We start from the raw sequence: 19,180 nt of genomic DNA, 5'->3' as shown, positions 1-19,180 counted from the left end.
GGTCAAAAAGCCCCCCACCCCCCTCTCTCCCAAAGAGAAGAAGGTGGACCACCAGATGAAAGTAAGGAGTCTTCTGTAGGCCCCCCAAAACCTGCCCAGGAGGGAAGGTCTTGAGACACCTCACAAAAAAAGTGGGTACCAGAGTAAGAACTGGGACACTTCCTGTCCTAAAAACAAACCCACTAGTGCACTTCTAGGGGTTGCAAGTGTAACTTTTGAGGGTAACTCCTGAGATGAGGAAGTCCTCTTAGCCTTTTTCTGGGAAGTGGGCCCAGAAGGTGAGTTGGAGATTCCAGAAGGGAGTAGACACTTCTACCACCTACTGGTGCATGGAATCCCAGCCACTGCCCTGAGAGATACCTGTGCCAGTCACACTGAGGTGCATGAAACACAGAGGGTACAAAGTTCCCCGGGAGCATCTAGGGAGGGAAGGAGTGTGTAAACAGGATAAGAGAGTGGAGTCAGGGAGCAGCAGGCTCCCTTTTTAGAACTGAGAGGCCTCACACACCCAGCGAGATAGATGTCAAGCTTCATCATTGGCCTCTTGCTCCTCGTCAGACTGGCGCTGCAATGCCTGACGGGCGTCTAAAAGGCGCTCTTTGTCAGAGATCTTTAGTTGAAGCCAACGGTTGTGTGCGTGTGAGGGGGAGAATAAGGGGTGTAGTCATGTGGGGAAGGTGATATTAAAAAAGGTGAACCAATTCACAGGGGTTTTTATTCGCATGACTGATTCCCTTGGTTAAAAGGTGGGAGGGGAGATAGAGGCTGTAAGGGGCACAGTGGAACTACCTCGACCCTCTAATCAGGTCGACATGTTTCTTGCTTAGTATCGCAATTCCTCAGGACCTCAAGTACACAGTACTACACAGTGAAAAAACAAAAGTGAAGATAAAAGATAACAAGCATTTGCAATGCAATAGGTCTCGCCTTAGTTAAGATTAAGCTATTAACATTGCAAATGTTTTTTTTTTATTTATGTGTTGTTGTCGGTATTCTGCAAATTAATAGTTATGTTATTGGTAATGGCATTAGTTTTAATTTTTGCATATGTTACATATATTGTAGTTCTTCTGCAATATATTTTGTATTTATGTGATTTACATACATTTATTTCACACATTTATACAACAATTATATAGATATGTTATAGTTCTCTGAGAGCAGAGTGTAGAGTATTTAGGGCAGAGTGTAGAGCAGTGAATGCATAGTGCAGAGTAATTAGTGCATAGTAGTAAGGGCAGAGTGCAGAGTAGTAAGGGCAAAGTGCAGAGTAGTAAGTGCATAGTGCGGAGTAGTGAGTGTAGAGTGCAGAGTAGTGAGCGCACAGCGAATAGTAGTGAGGGCAGAGTGCAGAGTAGTGATGGTAGAGTGCAGAGTAATTAGTGCAAAATGCAGAGTAGTGAGTGCAGAGTGTAAGCAGTTAGTGCAGAGTGCAGAGTAGTAAGTGAACAATGCATAGTAGTGAGGCCAAAATGCAGAGTAGTGAGGGTAGAGAGCAGAGTAGTTAGGGCAGATTGCAGAGTATGAGTGCAGAGCACTGAGTAGTGAGTGCAAAGTGCAGAGTAGTGAGGGCAGAGTGCAGAGTAGTGAGTGCAAAGTGCAGAGTAGTGAGGGCAGATTGCAGAGTAGTGAGTATAGAGTGCAGAGTAGTAAGTGCAGAGTGCAGAGTAGTGAAGCCAAAATGCAAATTAGTGAGGGCAGAGTGCAGAGTAGTGAGGGCAAAGTGCATAGTAGTGAGGGCAGAGTGCATAGTAGTGAGGGCAGAGTGTAGAGTATTTAGGGCAGAGTGCAGAGCAGTGAATGCATAGTGCAGAGTAATGAGTGCATAGTGCATAGTAGTAAGGGCAGAGTGCAGAGTAGTGAGAGCAAAGTGCAGAGTAGTAAGTGCATAGTGCGGAGTAGTGAGTGTAGAGTGCAGAGTAGTGAGCGCACAGTGCTGAGTATTGAGGGCAGTACTACTTTGTAGGCAGAGTGCAGAGTAGTGAGTGGTTAGTACATAGCAATGAGTGCAGAATAGTGAGTGTAGAGTACTGAGTGCAGAATAGTGAGTGTAGAGTAGTAAGTGCAGAGTAGCGAGTAGTAAGTGCAGATTAGTAAATGCAGTGTACTCAGTGCAGAGTGCAAATTATCCTACATGTAGCAATTGACACTTGAAGGTGATTGATTCTTTTTAATTACAATTAGTGCAATTACTTTGTACTGTTATCAAAAAATTGAAATTGAAGATACTAATATCCTGGCAGCAAAAGTAAAATTATTTTAGTTGTATTAATATAGACTTCAAGTTAAGTCACCTTAGCATACATTAGAAAGGCTGGAATATATCTTTGTTGCAAACAATTAGGCTAATGAATACCACTTGTAAGCAGACCTTCAAAACAAATCTTAAATATTTCTCCTTGTAAAGAAACTTGTAAAATTAAGACATCAGTTATTATGTCTGTTACGACTGCTTGGCATTTTGTTGATGGTATAAAGCTGATTATGTAATATACGTTGCTGTATTGTAAAATATTATGACACAAGTGTGTAAAGTGAGCACTATATAAAATTGCTAAAATAAATAAGTACATAAATTTGCAAATTAAGTACCACCCTCACTTTTTACCCAGTTCAATATGCAATGTACATACAGCATTTATATTTGACATACACTAAATAACAGTCAGGAAAAAATTACGATGTTGATAAATGTTACATTACATTGCTAAGCAGTTATTAGGCTCGCACAAAAGGTGCACGTGGCATACAGTGAAATGGCAAGCTGATTACCCAAAGCACTTAATTTTGAAAAGATAAACTAAACATAAATTATTTCCTAACTTGCTCAATTTATAAAACGCATATGTTACGTTTGAACACACGCCAAAGACTGACATTTTACCAAATATCATAATAGCGCTATTTATCTAATGTAAAATAATTTGAACATAAAGTGAATACCGAAAATATAGCCTGTACTGAGAAATAAAGAACTGTTTACGTGCGGTTTATTTTTAGCTATGAAATAGTTAATACTGTTGTTTGAACGTTACGATAGGGGTTTGGTAAGGACCAATAGGAATGCAGTATTGGTATGAAGGGAGGTAACTGAAACATTGTTGTATGTATGAGCAAAAGCTGCTTGGTAGCCATTGCAGAGGGTGTTCAAGTGATGACAAAGCTAGCTCGAAAAGGTAATTTATAATTAATCGCAAACAGCACCAAAAATATAGTTATAACAAAAAAGAAAACGGCAATGTGTTATACTTTTACAAAGATGTTCCCATGTTTACGATAATTGTTTATATTAAAAAAAAAATGAGTTTTTGATGTTATAAAGTTTGCTGCATAGCGCGAGCAAGTCTATGTAAAGGGCATTTTAGCCATGGCATGATATTTAATATGGCAGAGTTTTAAAAAGAGTGTGGTACTAAATCTAATTTGTTACCTAACTACTGCTTGTATTACGATAAGTAATATTATGTATATTCAAAGGCAGAATGATACTTAATTGAAACAATCCCAGAAACTCAAAATAGCGGCTGAAAGTTGTATGTACATGAATGCTGCAAACCTTACTTTGCATGCATTTCCAAGTACAAATAGAAATGGAATAGCAGAATGATTTTTAATAAAAACAATAACAGAAAGTGTAAAATGCCGGTAGAAAGTAGAATGTACACAAATGCTGCGAACTTTACTCTGCATATAATAACGCGATATTGCAATTTGTAAGTTAATAAACATGACTGTTGCCATTAAGGAAGTGCGCACCATTTTGCAAGTTACTCGATAAAACTGTACGTTAATACATTGTAAAATGGTGGTGTTATTTTGGAGCGCGCGTGAACAGCAATACTTTATAAAGCGTAAAATGCCGGCCGAAAGTTAGATGTAAACGAATGTTGTTACTTTTACTCTGCATATAGTGACAACGCGATATAGCAATTTATATTTTATTGTAATTTATGTTCCCATTAAAGTTGTGCGCACGCATTTGCCCACTTAATTGACAAAATTGTATGTTGAAACGTTGTAAAATGGCGGCATGATTTTTATGCGCGCGTGAACAGAAAGACTTTTTCGGGGGCTCGTAAATTAAATAGTGTATAGCAAAAGCCGATTTTGAAAAACAGAACTGCTAGGTAATTTATTAATAAAAGGCTAGTGGTAATATAAAAGCAGCATTTAATAAATTGCAATGACTGCAGCAAAACGTAAGATATAAAATTACGTTAATTTACATGTATGTCGACACAAATAATATGAGCACAAATTTGGCAAGTTAGTGAACACTTGTACTTAAGAAGCAGCAAGACTTTTTGTATGGTGTGTTTAGGAAACATTATATAATGTGATGCTAAAATTAAGTACATAATAATAATAAAAATAATAATAATCCACATTTGTAAAGCGCACAATCACACGTAAGGGTCTCTAGGCGCTGGGGGCCGTTGAGAAGATTAAGCAAGCTATTGCCCAGAGTCACATGGTGCTGGGCTAATCTGCCGCCGGTGCTGGGGATCGAACCGGGATCCCCAGATTCCGAAGGCAGTCGCCCTAGCCGCGGCGCGTTAATACTTTGAAATAAATTGTAAAATTAGCGCAAAAAATACATTAACAAATGTTAATAATGAAGGACAAGTACGTACCTTTTGCAAAGAGATGGCAAACGTGGAAAAGTTCAGCGGTGGCCAAGTAGCGATGTGTTTAGAGAAGAGAAACGTCTCTAGTTAAGTACGTTTTTTTCTCATCAGATAAGATCTTCGGGGCAATAAAATGCAAGGAAAGCTAACAAATGCATAAATCTGGTGTGAAAATGTCAACGTGTGACAGGAAGTGGTCTGCTAAACGTCAATGTAAATAAAAGATCAAAGGTCAGCTATAGTATCTAAAGTGTTTCGGTTTCGTTTCTTTAAATGTTGTGAAATGCTAAGAAACGTATAGCGGATGAAAAAAGCACAATGTTAGCGTAAAATAGCAAACGAAACTTTAAATTTGCACAAATGTAAGAATATGTAAAAGGACACAACGCATTTTTATTTAAAAAGTGCTATAACCTTTTAGCCGCAATGTTAAACAGCATAAAGAACGTATAAATTATAAAAGCGCCTCCTTTTTGCTATTGCGCTGTAAATCTACCCACCACGCTGAACCCGCAAAACTGAACAAATATACTGCGCTCCCCACGCCATGTACAGCGTTTCCCACCACGCTATGTTTTTTTATTAAAACAAATACAGACATCATAGCGCGCCTGCCTACTTGTACGCATTGAGCCCGCAAAACGCATTTAGCCCGCAAAACTGAACAAATATACTGCACTCCCCACGCCATGTACATCGTTTCCCACCACGCAATTTTTTTGTATGAAAAAAAAAAAGACATTACGAGCTTGGTGCGCACCCACACCGGTAACCATTTTTTTTTGAAAATGTTCGTTTGTATCAAAAAAATGTTCGTAAGTTATAACGTAGGCAGCTATACTGTACGCCGCCGAAATTTAAATGTGCACAACATATTTCAAATATGCATGTACATTAAAAGATTACATAATGTACATTGTGTTTTTTAAGTAATAAACGCATTGAGCCCACAAAAGTGAATGAACAAATATACCGCGCCCCCAACACTAGTAATATAGCGCGCCTGCCTACTTATACGCATTGAGCCCGCAAAACCCATTGAGCCCACAAAAGTGAACAAATATACCGCGTCCCTAACACCAGTAATATAACACGCCCCCCACGCCATGTACAGCGTTTCCCACCATGCTATTTGTTTATATGAAAAAATTACAAAGACATTACGAGCTTAGCGCGCACCCACCCCGGTAACCATGTTTTTTCAAAACGTTGGTATGTATGAAAGATATGTATGTTCGTAAGGTATAACGTACGCAGCCATGCTGTACGCCGCCGAAATTTAAATGTACACACCTTTGTTAACCAGGAGGTTAAACTCTAAACTTTACTTTTTTAAATCTGTGCAACTCTTAGATTAAAGTCCTGAGTAAATGTTGTATTTGATTTAGCTCAGGCGAAGGAGTCAAGCCTGAATTTATTGGGACTGTGGCTTCCATTTTGTTTCAGACATGTAACCCGGTGCCCCACTGCTCGTGGGCATGTCTGTGGCGCGGGGAGAGGGGCACAGGTCTACTTATACTCCAGTTCAGAACTGCAGCACACCCTCCACGTAATGCAAGCACCGAAGAGGCGTTCAGTTGGGGATGCAGGATCTGGAAACTTCTCCAGAGTCGCAAGTCGTTGTGCTCGCACCCCACCTCCTCCCCCCAACCACACAGACCTTGTAAATAGAACTTCTCCATGTAAGTAAGCTTCGCACGTTTTAGAGGAAGGCGGAAGTAGTTCCAAAAAATAATAACCTTTCATGACTTTTATCATGTGCATAAACGCACACAGCCCAAGTGCACTCGTAATCGGCCTACTACACCTAGCCGGTTCAGGTGCTAAACGTATCACAGCCTCTCACGTGCTTCTTTGATATTTACGAGTCTCCGCAGAATTTAGGGGCATCTGCAGTGGATTCACTGGTTTCAGAACGCCCATTTTGCAGTTTAAAAATAAGCCTGCTTTTTGGAAAACGACAATTTACTGCAGGGAAGGTGTGGCGGTTTTATGTGAAACGTGGGAACTTCTGTGTCAGCCCTGAGGGTTGTTTAGAGTCAAACAAACGCGTTGCTTCAGATTGTTACCAAACAGAAAACAAGACAAATACACACCAAATGTCCCGTGTGTCGCCAATATGCTCGAGTGTAAGGGGTGGGGGTTTTGGTGAGGTGGGGGAAGCAGGAGGGCGGCTGGGAAGCGCTTTGCAGATTCTCCGAGCGTGTTAGGTGAACTGGCAGATTTATGATGGTCATTGGAAGCAGGGGCTTTAAATCCCTAAACCACGCCGTTTTTTTTCTCACTGTATAAACGTAGGTTTTGTCTCTCGAAAGAAAGTGGCTTTGAAGCCCCCCCTGGAAGCCTGCGCGAGCCTACTTGCTTCAAGTCCCCAGATCGGGCTATTTAGCAGCACTTTAACAAGCCATTTAAGTCAAGCTTCCTTAGTAAGTCACAGACGCATCGACGCCAGCCCCTTTCGAATACCTCCCCCACAAATAAATGAACATGTAATGCGCGCCCGCCACTTCACGCCGTACATCAATCCCCAAATCCCAGACGCATTGACGCCAGCCCCTTAAAGCGAAACTGACTGAAGCAAACGCCCGGCCCACGTTAAAAAAAGCCACACACATTAGATGCAGTCAAAGCGCGCTCACGAGGTCAAAAGGCACTCCACATGAACAACTACCAGACCCATTGACGCCTGCACTTTCAAAGTGAAACTGACTAAAGCAAGCGACCGGCCCACGTTAAAAAAAAAAGCCACACACATTAGATGCAGTCAAGGCGCGCTCACGAGGTCAAATCTCCAGCAGGAGAAGCTCGTGACAGTCTGTCTACAGCAGAAGAAATTCGTAACAGTCTGCTGTCCACATTCCCCAGAAAGTGGCGACATAAGTTGTCTCCCTAGACCGCAAAAGCTTCGCTTTTGCTTTCGTCTAGGCGAGACCTAAAAAGGATCAATACAACCTCTCTGGGTCTGTAAGGGTGCAGGCCAAGTGGTTCTGCGGTAAAGGGTGGACCCTAAAGGAATCCCTAAAGGGCCAGTTTTTGCCTTCATTGTGCCTTCGTTTTTCTTCGTTTTCCCCCGGACGACCCAACCGCCGCTGAGCCGCCCTCTGACCTCCTTTCCCGCCGCTGCCTCCCTGCGGCCCCGCCCCCCTCCTGCCCATTCGCCGCCACCCAGCTGCTCCTTACTTAAGGGGACCGCGTAAAGGTGCAGGGAGCGACCGCTGAGCCGGTAACCAGGCGTGGTCGCCGCCACACACCGCTGCTTCTGCCTCGTTTTGCCTTGTCTTTTTGCCTTCGTTTTTGCCTTCATTGTGCCTTCGTTTTTCTTCGTTTTCCCCCGGACGACCCAGCCGCCGCTGAGCCGCCCTCTGACCTCCTTTCCCGCCGCTGCCTCCCTGCGGCCCCGCCCACCTCCTGCCCATTCGCCGCCCCGCTCCCGCCACCCAGCTGCTCCTCCCTCCCGGCTCCTTACTTAAGGGGACCGCGTAGAGGTGCAGGGAGCGACCGCTGAGCCTGTAACCAGGCGTGGTCGCCGCCACACACCGCTGCTTCTGCCTCGTTTTGCCTTGTCTTTTTGCCTTCGTTTTTGCCTTCATTGTGCCTTCGTTTTTCTTCGTTTTCCCCCGGACGACCCAGCCGCCGCTGAGCCGCCCTCTGACCTCCTTTCCCGCCGCTGCCTCCCTGCGGCCCCGCCCCCTCCTGCCCATTCGCCACCCTGCTCCCGCCACCCAGCTGCTCCTCCCTCCCGGCTCCTCACTTAAGGGGACCGCGTAGAGGTGCAGGAAGCGACCGCTGAGCCTGTAACCAAGCGAGGTCGCCCCCACACACCGCTGCTTCTGCCTCGTTTTGCCTTGTCGTTCTGCTCCTCCCTCACGGCTCCTTACTTATGACGCCCACGCGTACGCGCAGCGGTCACGCGCAGCGGGCGCGCCGATTGTGCGCCAAAGACAAGCCCGTCTGCGCCCGTCCGCGCCTGGACCGCGCCCAGCGCCAGAACTCCTGGCCCCCGCCGATGCAAGACCACCCGACAGACCTACGACGCCGCCGCCCTCAACGCACTCAATGCCGGCTGGAACCCCGCCTGCTGCCGAGCCACCCTGAAACGGACCCTTCACCTGCACAGCCTGCAAGTTCACCTGCCTCCGAACCTGCACCGCACCCGCCAAGCCAAGCACCAGCAAGAACTCTGGAACCTCCTCGACACAACATCACCAGACGTCGCCTTCCTCACGGAAACCTGGATGAACGCCTCCTCAGCCCCCGACATCGCCATCGCCATCCCGGACGGGTACAAGATCATCAGGAGGGACCACATCAACCAGATCGGAGGAGGCATCGCCATCGTACACAAGAACACCATCCGTATCACGACCAACTCCGACGACACCCTCACCACCGCTGAACACCTCCACTTCCAGATACACACCGACCCCAAGACGACCCTCAGAGGAACCCTCATCTACAGACCCCCGGGACCACGCACACAATTCAGCGAAGACATCGCAGATTTCATCAGCCCGCACGCCGTCCCCTCCGACGACTACATCCTCCTAGGGGACTTCAACTTCCACTTGGAGAACAACAACAACAACACCACCACCACCCTGCTGGACAACCTCAACAACCTCGGACTCAAGCAACAGGTGAACACCCCCACCCCCTACGCCAGACACACGCTTGACCCCGTCTTCTCCTCCAGCAAGCACATCTCCTTCAGCCACTCCACCGAACTCCACTGGACTGACCACAGCTGCATCCACTTCAGCTTCAGAAGGACCACCACCCACCACCACCCGCAACAGGCTCTTCGCAGGAGCTGAAACAAGATCACCGACGACCAGCTCACGGTCTGCCTCAGCCAGAACCCCCCCCCCCCGACAGCACAACGGACCGCCATCCCGGACGGGTACAAGATCATCAGGAGGGACCACATCAACCAGATCGGAGGAGGCATCGCCATCGTACACAAGAACACCATCCGTATCACGACCAACTCCGACGACACCCTCACCACCGCTGAACACCTCCACTTCCAGATACACACCGACCCCAAGACGACCCTCAGAGGAACCCTCATCTACAGACCCCCGGGACCACGCACACAATTCAGCGAAGACATCGCAGATTTCATCAGCCCGCACGCCGTCCCCTCCGACGACTACATCCTCCTAGGGGACTTCAACTTCCACTTGGAGAACAACAACAACAACACCACCACCACCCTGCTGGACAACCTCAACAACCTCGGACTCAAGCAACAGGTGAACACCCCCACCCCCTACGCCAGACACACGCTTGACCCCGTCTTCTCCTCCAGCAAGCACATCTCCTTCAGCCACTCCACCGAACTCCACTGGACTGACCACAGCTGCATCCACTTCAGCTTCAGAAGGACCACCACCCACCACCACCCGCAACAGGCTCTTCGCAGGAGCTGAAACAAGATCACCGACGACCAGCTCACGGTCTGCCTCAGCCAGAACCCCCCCCCCCGACAGCACAACGGACCGCAACGTAGCAGGCCGCAACCTCACACAGTGGATCACCACCTGCGCAGACTACCTCGCACCACTGAAGACCCCTCCCAGCAGACCAGGCAGCAAGAAAGCATTCTGGTTCATCGAGGAACTCAAGAACTCCAAGAAAAACTGCTGCACCCTCGAGTAAACCTGGAGCAACGACCAGACCAGACAACATGACTGCCCTCAAGCACGCCACCCGCAAACACCACCAGCTGATCCGCACCACCAAGAAGACCGCATTCAAGGACCGACTGGACAACAACGCCCACAACAGCAAGGAACTCTTCAACATCGGCAAAGAGCTCTCCAACCCCAGTGCCGGAAACAACGCCATCACTCCCTCGCAGGACCTCTGCGACTCCCTCGCCTCGTTTTTCCACAGCAAGATCAGCGTTATACACAACAGCTTCGACGCACAGACTACGCTCCCCTCACCACCGAGCCAACGCCCCCCCACCACCACCCTCCGCGCCTGGACTCCGATCAGCACCGAGGACACCGCCCGCGTGATGAACACCATCCACTCCGGATCACCAACCGACCCCTGCCCCCACCACGTCTTCAACAAAGCTGATTCCATCATCGCACCCAAACTCCGGGATCATCAACACCTCCTTCAACACCGCCACCTTCCCGGAGAGCTGGAAGCACGCCGAACTCAGCGCCCTCCTGAAGAAACCAACGGCTGACCCCACCGACCTGAAGAACTTCGCCTTCCTCGAGACGAACGGATCTCTTGACCACTCGCAGTCCGGCTTCCGTGCCAACCACAGCACCGAGACCGCCCTCATCGCAGCCACAGATGACATCAGATCCCTGCTCGACAACGGGGAAACAGCGGCCCTCATCCTCCTGGACCTCTCCGCGGCCTTCGACACGGTCTGCCACCGCACCCTGGTGCAGCGCCTCAACAACATCGGAATCCAAGAGAAGGCACTGGAATGGATCATCTCGCTCCTCACCGGAAGAACCCAGAGGGTCCGCCTGCCCCCGTTCAGATCTGAGGCCACCGAAGTCATCTGCGGCGTACCACAAGGATCATCACTCAGCCCCACCCTCTTCAATGTCTACATGAGCCCCCTCGCAGCCATCGCACGCCAACACAACCTCAACATCATCTCCTACGCCGACGACACCCAGCTGATCCTCTCCCTCACAAACGACCCAGCCACCGCCAGAACCAGCCTACACGAAGGGATGAAAAACGTCGCCGAATGGATGAAGAACAGTCGCCTGAAACTGAACTCAGACAAGATGGAAGTCCTCATCCTGGGATCATCACCCTCCGCCTGGGACGACTCCTGGTGGCCCCCTGCCCTGGGCACCGCACCCAAGCCAACGGACCACGCTCGCAACCTGGGCTTCATCTTGGACTCCTCCCTCTCGATGACCAGACAAGTCAACGCCGTCTCGTCGTCATGTTTCAACACCCTGCGTATGCTTCGAAAGATCTTCCGGTGGATCCCCACTGAAACCAGGAAGACGGTCACCCAGGCACTCGTCACCAGCCGCCTGGACTACGGCAACACCCTCTACGCCGGAACCACAGCCAAACTTCAGAAAAGACTCCAACGAATCCAGAATGCCTCTGCACGACTCATCCTGGACATCCCCCGACACAGCCACATCTCCGGACACCTGAGAGACCTGCACCTAGGGAATGTGTGAACTTTACATGTGCACAATTAAAATTGGGGGGGGGGGGGGGGCTTAGTCCCTCTGGCACCTTTAGCTTTGCATTCACTAACTTGCATTTACCAATTAGGTAATCGCAAATTAGCAAATGCAAAACAGGAACGAATGGAGTCACATTACCTAATAGCGATTCACTATTTACCGAATCGCTATCAGGTAATATTAAGGAATCCCATCATCGTTTGCGATTACTACATACATAGCATTTTGCAATTCCTAAATGGCAGATTCTGTAAAAATCACTATTTGGGAATCTCAAAATGCTCTTTTGCTACATCTGGCCCTTAGTGTCTTAAATTAAACACTGTTCCCCCGAAGACATGACGTCAGTCCCCGAGTGTAGGAGTTTGTGTGATATACACCGCCATGAATGGGATTTGTACTGTGGATACCAACTGAAATTAAGACGAATGGTTCATATAATAAATTGGAATTCGAAAAACTCTCAAGAAGGTGGAGAATGAACAAATTCTTACTTTCCAGTCTGTCTGAAACATATTCATGGTGTGTGCCCTCGTGGCTGCTAGAAGATCTGCGGAACTGATGTAAACATGTGTTATCCTGAAGCGGTTCTGGGGTGGCAAGGAGCACTGATGAGAACCATTATAACAGGACATGTGCTTGAATTAAATGTATAGCCCTATCATCTTCCCCCATTGATGGACTAACAGTTCTATCACAGGTCTCGATCGGCTGAAATGGCTTGGTGCCCTTACCCGTCATTGCACTATGCACATGTATGTAACATGCCCCAGCAGCAGACATTGCATCACTCACTGCCAACTCCTAGTGCTGGTCACACTTACCACTTGCGGTTGATAAAGTAGATGCAAATGGGATAGGAGGGGATTTCCACCAATCCGCTCAAGGCCAGGTTAATGTATATACTGCCACCAAGGTCCCCTGCGTTGAGTGTCAGACCGTAGTATACCAGGCTGCAGACAAACCTATAGAAAGAGAAACAAGGAGAAGAGAGTGAGGGAAAGACTACACCTCAACCCACTGTGTGGAGTGTTCTCGCATTTACCCCATAAAATCGTCTTGTTCTCTACGGTGTTAAAGTTCAAACCTCAACTATTTCCCTTCTTCCCTCACTGGGATTTCTCCCTCTGTAAGGAATACTTATGCCAACCATACTCCTCCAGGACTTCATAAACCTCCAGAGGTCCTCCCATTTCCAGGTCCCTCATCCACCTTTGTACCACTTTGACAGCTCTCCTAAAAGTTCTACGACTCATCCCTCTCTAAAGAACTATTTCAACACTCATTGAACTCCACTTAACTTTTCCCAACACTCTCCCACTCATAGGAACTATTCCCATCACTTATCGAACTGCAAGAAACAATTCCCAACACTCATCCCACTAAAAGGAAGCATTTTCTCTGCTCATCCCTCTACAAGGAACCATGTCTACCAAAAATGCAATGGCAAGAAGCCAAGCCCTCTACTCATTCTGCTTAACTTAATACCCCCCAACACTCATACCCCTCCAAGAAACAAAGCCCCCACTCATCCTGCTCTAAGGAACCACTACCAACACCCATCTCCCTCCGGAAACCATCTTCAACACTCAACCCACTCCAAGGAACTACACTCTTCACTCATTCCACTTCAGGGAACCATTACCAACAATAATCCAGCTCCAAGGAACCACTCCCATGCTCATCCCGCTCCAAGGAACCAGTTCCAAAACCCATCTCTCTTGAGGAACAATCCCAAACACTCACTGTACTCCAAGGAACAAACACTGCCCACTAGTCCCACTCCAGGGAACCATTCCCAACACTAATCCCACTGTAGGGAACCATTCCCACATCCCATCTCCCTCAAGGAACCATCACCAAACCTCCTTCCACTCCAACGAACACACACTCCCCACTTGTCTCACTCCAAGGAACCACTCCCAACACCCATCCTGTACCAAGAAACCAGTCCCTACACCCATCCAGTTCCAAGGAACCACTCCCTACACCCATCCTGTTACCAGGAACCATTCCCAACACCCATCCGTACCAAGAAACCAACCCCAACACCCATCCGTACCAAGAAACCAGTTCCAACACCCAACCGTACCAAGAAACCAATCCCAACACCCATCCGTACCAAGCAACCAGTCCCAACACCAATCGGTACTAAGAAACCAATCCCAACACCCATCCCATACCAAGAAACCAATCCCAACACCCATCCCTTACCAAGAAACCAATCCCAACACCCATCCCAAACCAATAAACCAGTCCCAACACCAATCCGTACTAAGAAACCAATCCCATACCAAGAAACCAATCCCAACACCCATCCCTTACCAAGAAACCAATCCCAACACCCATCCCTTACCAAGAAACCAATCCCAACACCCATCCCAAACCAATAAACCAGTCCCAACACCAATCCGTACTAAGAAACCAATCCCAACACCAATCCGTACTAAGAAACCAATCCCAACACCCATACCGTACCAAGAAACCAATCCCAACACCCATCCCTTACCAAGAAACCAGTCCCAACACCCATCCGTACCAAGAAACCAATCCCAACACCCATCCCTTACCAAGAAACCAGTCCCAACACCCATCCGTACCAAGAAACCAATCCCAACACCCATCCCGCACCAAGAAACCAACCCCAGCACCCATCCCGCACCAAGAAACCAATCCCAGCACCCATCCGTACCAAGAAACCAACCCCAACACCCATCCCTACCAAGAAACCAACCCCAAAACCCATCCGTACCAAGAAACCAATCCCAACACCCATCCGTACCAAGAAACCAGTCCCAACACCATCCGTACCAAGAAACCTGTCCCACCACCCATCCGTACCAAGAAACCAACCCCAACACCCACCCGTACCAAGAAACCAACCCCAACACCCACCCGTACCAAGAAACCAACCCCAACACCCAACCCGTACCAAGAAACCAACCCCAACACCCATCCCATACCATACCAAGAAACCAACCCCAACACCCATCCGTACCAAGAAACCAACCCCAGCACCCATCCCGCACCAAGAAACCAATCCCAGCACCCATCCGTACCAAGAAACCAACCCCAACACCCATCCCTACCAAGAAACCAACCCCAAAACCCATCCGTACCAAGAAACCAGTCCCAACACCCATCCGTACCAAGAAACCAGTCCCAACACCCATCCGTACCAAGAAACCAGTCCCATCTTCCATCCCGTACCAAGAAACCAACCCAAACACCCATCCCATATCAAGAAACCAACCTAAACACCCATCCCATACCAAGAAACTAACCCCAACACCCATCCGTACCAAGAAACCAGTCCCAACACCCATCTGTACCAAGAAACCAATCCCAACACCCATCCGTACCAAGAAACCAGTCCCAACACCATCCGTACCAAGAAACCTGTCCCACCACCCATCCGTACCAAGAAACCAACCCCAACACCCACCCGTACCAAGAAACCAACCCCAACACCCAACCCGTACCAAGAAACCAACCCCAACACCCATCCCATACCATACCAAGAAACCAACCCCAACACCCATCCGTACCAAGAAACCAACCCCAACACCCATCCCATACCATACCAAGAAACCAACCCCAACACCCACCCGTACCAAGAAACCAACCCCAACACCCAACCCGTACCAAGAAACCAACCCCAACACCCAACCCGTACCAAGAAACCAACCCCAACACCCAACCCGTACCAAGAAACCAACCCCAACACCCATCCCATACCATACCAAGAAACCAACCCCAACACCCATCCCATACCATACCAAGAAACCAACCCCAACACCCATCCTGTACAAAGAAACCAATACCAACACCAATCCGTACCAAGAAACCAACCTCAACACCCATTCCGCTCCAAGGAACAATCCCCAACACCAACTGCACTCCAAGTAAATGCACTCCCCACTCGTCTCACTCCAGGGAATCATTCCCAACACTAATCCCACAGTAAGGAACCAGTCCTAACACTGACCCCGCTCCAAGGAACCAATCCCAAAACATTTCCAGTTCCATGGAACCAGTCCAAACACTCATCCTGTTCCAAGGATCCACTCCCAACACCTATCCCGTACCAAGAAACCAATCCCAAACTCATCTCCGTCAAGGAACCACTCCCAACACTCACTGCACTCCATACAAACACACTCCCCACTCGTCCGACTCCCGGGAAAATAAGGTCCTACTTGGGGTGGAGCCACAAGTTAGATGAGCATTCTAAACCCCTCAGAAGACTACCACATTTGCAGGCAGGAAGGGCCTGCTATAGAAAGGGGTCTGTGTGGAGTGGTCATAAATGTCAGGGGGCTTGAGTGGAATTCCAAAATAGTCTACAGGTGGCGCTACACCCCAATTAAATTATCACCTATTTAAGAAAAAGACGGTCAAATGCTTGCTGGAGAGAGTGAGGGAGAAAAAGCATCCAAATAAATATTCTCTGGGACAAGCCCATGATATGTGGCGTCTGGGATGTGGCCTCTGGGATAGGGTCCTGAGCTATCTCCTAAAATAATGGGTATAGGGATCCCAGGTTAAAGGCCCTCAGCAGAGCTGGAGAACGAGAGGCGACACAGGACTGACACAACTGCTGCCGTCTTACACACCTTACTAGGAAGGTGGCTGAAGACGGATCATTTTGGATTTGTATCACAAACTGTGGCATCGGATGGACGATATCACAGAGAATATGGCACGAAAAAGGGAAACGTTTGTGACGAGGAGGGCCCCACAGCTGGAATTCTTTACAGATGATGCTAGATCACTCACCTGTACAAGGACACCGAGAGCAGAGCACGCCTACCACTGAAGCCCTACAGGGGGATCTTGACTAATCGTGACGTTATGAAGATGATGTGAGCTTTCAAAGGAGAAACAGAAACACGATTCTACTGCATTTGATGGCTGTTGGGCACCCAGGTGGTTGGAGATGGATGGCCTAAGTTGGAAGTAGTGGTCTATTCTCATATGAAAGTCACAAGTCAATAAAAAATGTTTGACTCCTAGGGAAACCACCATCACTCAGAGACCACTGGTAATGCTCATTCCACTCCAAGGAACCAATCCCGCCAATCATTCCACTCAAAGTAACCAATCTCACCAATTATCCCACTCCAAGGAACCAATCTCACCAATTATCCCACTCCAAGGAACCAATCCCACCAATTATCCCACTCCAAGGAACCAATCCCACCAATCATACCACTCCAAGGAACCAATCCCACCAATCATACCACTCCAAGGAACCAATCCCGCCAATTATCCCACTCCAAGGAACCAATCCCACCAATTATCCCACTCCAAGGAACCAATCCCACCAATCATACCACTCCAAGGAACCAATCCCACCAATCATACCACTCCAAGGAACCAATCCCGCCAATCATCACACTCCAAGGAACCAATCCCACCAATCATACCACTCCAAGGAACCAATCCCGCCAATCATCCCATTCCAAGGAACCAATCCCGCCAATCATTCCACTCCAAGGAACCAATCCCACTCCAAGGAACCAATCCCACCAATCATCACACTCCAAGGAACCAATCCCACCAATCATCTCACTCCAAGGAACCAATCCCAACAATCATCCCAGTCCAAGGAACCAATCCCACCAATCATCCCACTCCAAGGAACCAATCCCAACAATCATCCCACTCCAAGTAACCAATACCCCAAACAAATTATATCATTTATCCCACTTCAGGGAACTGTTGTCAAATCTGCTCCAAGGAACTTATCAAACCATTCATTCTACTTTAAAGAAATATGCTCACATCTGTCCCCACTCTGGGGAAGAAATCCCACGCATCCCGCTCTAAGAACCCAATCCCATCACTTACTCATCACACTTCAAGGAACCAATTCCATCATTTAACCCACTCTAAGGGACCAAGGGGAACCATTCCAACTCTTCCAGCTCCAAGGAGTTGCACCCAACATTCCTAGGTTGGAAGAAAACCCACCACTCATTGCTCTTCAAGGACAAATTCTGAACACTCATCCTGCTCCAAGTAACTACCTATTCCCAACCTTTCCCCACTCTAAGGAACCATTCCCAAAACTAATCTCACCACAGAAAACCATGTCCATCACACACCCCACTTCAAGGATCCTCTCCTACCACTCAGTCCAGATCCAGGTACCATGTCCACCACATATCCAATGGCAGTAAATAATTCCCAATACAATGAACCACTGTCACCATCCACCCTAGAAGCAACCATGCCTACGTCAAAGGATGCTTCCCTAAGAATCATCCCTGTCCAAGGGAAAAGGCCAGTCATGAGGAAATGGGCAATAAACGATTCATGTGATGTTGAGTGTAGACAGTGCACGTGGGAGTCAGAAGAAACAGCTAAATGCCTGGCCAAACTACAACCTTCCCCTAGCTATTCCCCAGCCCCTCCCACCAGTAGTACCATATATAATCCATCTCTGATTATCAGTACCAGATATACATCATGATTACTGTGCGAAACAGAAGGATCCGGTGACAGAACACATCCTTGAGGCCGGCACTGCGGTCTGTGGTACATGGCCGCGGAGTCAACGAGATATTATACTTTTGCTTTCCATTGTTCTTGGCGATGAGGTAGAGGGCATTTTCAGCCTCAGGCAACCGGCCCTGCGCATATAGCCATCGAGGGGATTCTGGAATGAATCTGCAAAACAAACACCGAGTGCATGAGGAAAGTGAAGAAATGAGCAAAAAAGAGAGTTATGCTGGGGAGCTGTACGCCAAGTGTCATGCTTTCTATGACAGACAGCCCAACAAGACAGTCCTAATGGGTACTCTGCATCCTATTTCTCTATCAGAATATATTTCTTTGATGCGGTCATCGACGGGTGTAGTCAATGGCTCAGGAGAGCCTCGGCACTGCACCCTACAGTGCGCACGCCACTGTTACTTTCTAAGCAGAACTGAAGGCCTGGCAGCTGAACAGGTCAATTCCTCATGGTCCCACAGGGGAATGGGGTTGCAAATCCTATGTTGATCTGACCACAGCAACCTGCGGTTGCATTTATTGCAGAATTGTAAGGATGTATTCTCCTTAGCCCAGCTCCCATGAGTCATTCTCACATTCTCACATTTCTTCTTTTTTTGCAGTTTAATAGTGTAAAGAAGACCAAAAGGTTTTGGAGCGCTCTACATAAGTGCCAGTTACATTACACAAGGTCACATTCATTTTGTTTCATTTTTTGAGGCGGGGAGATTAAGTAATTTGCCCAGAATCACAGGATGTTGAGCTGAAGTCAAGACCCGAACCTAGGTCCACAGTTCCAAAGCCAGCAGGTAGTACTGGAGAGCTGAAGGGATTCACACATGATACAGAGTATGTCACTCC

General features: G+C 47.9%; 1 protein-coding gene across 1 annotated transcript in view; it reads right to left on the bottom strand.

Annotated features, from left to right (window-relative positions):
- LOC144772221 (solute carrier family 22 member 15-like) overlaps positions 1-19,180 on the bottom strand; it is a 211,550-nt gene that overhangs the window by 64,597 nt on the left and 127,773 nt on the right. The window contains exons 6-7 of the mRNA XM_078656367.1: positions 18,284-18,496; positions 12,646-12,786 (exon numbers count right to left, since the gene is read on the bottom strand). Coding sequence (XP_078512493.1) covers positions 12,646-12,786; positions 18,284-18,496 — 354 coding nt within the window. The remainder of the gene's footprint in view (positions 1-12,645; positions 12,787-18,283; positions 18,497-19,180) is intronic.

This window comes from Lissotriton helveticus, chromosome 8 (genome assembly GCF_964261635.1).
Source record: "Lissotriton helveticus chromosome 8, aLisHel1.1, whole genome shotgun sequence".
Taxonomy (NCBI): domain Eukaryota; kingdom Metazoa; phylum Chordata; class Amphibia; order Caudata; family Salamandridae; genus Lissotriton; species Lissotriton helveticus.
The sequence above is the reverse complement of the archived record's forward strand: the minus strand, read 5'-3'. Positions and strand labels throughout refer to the sequence as shown.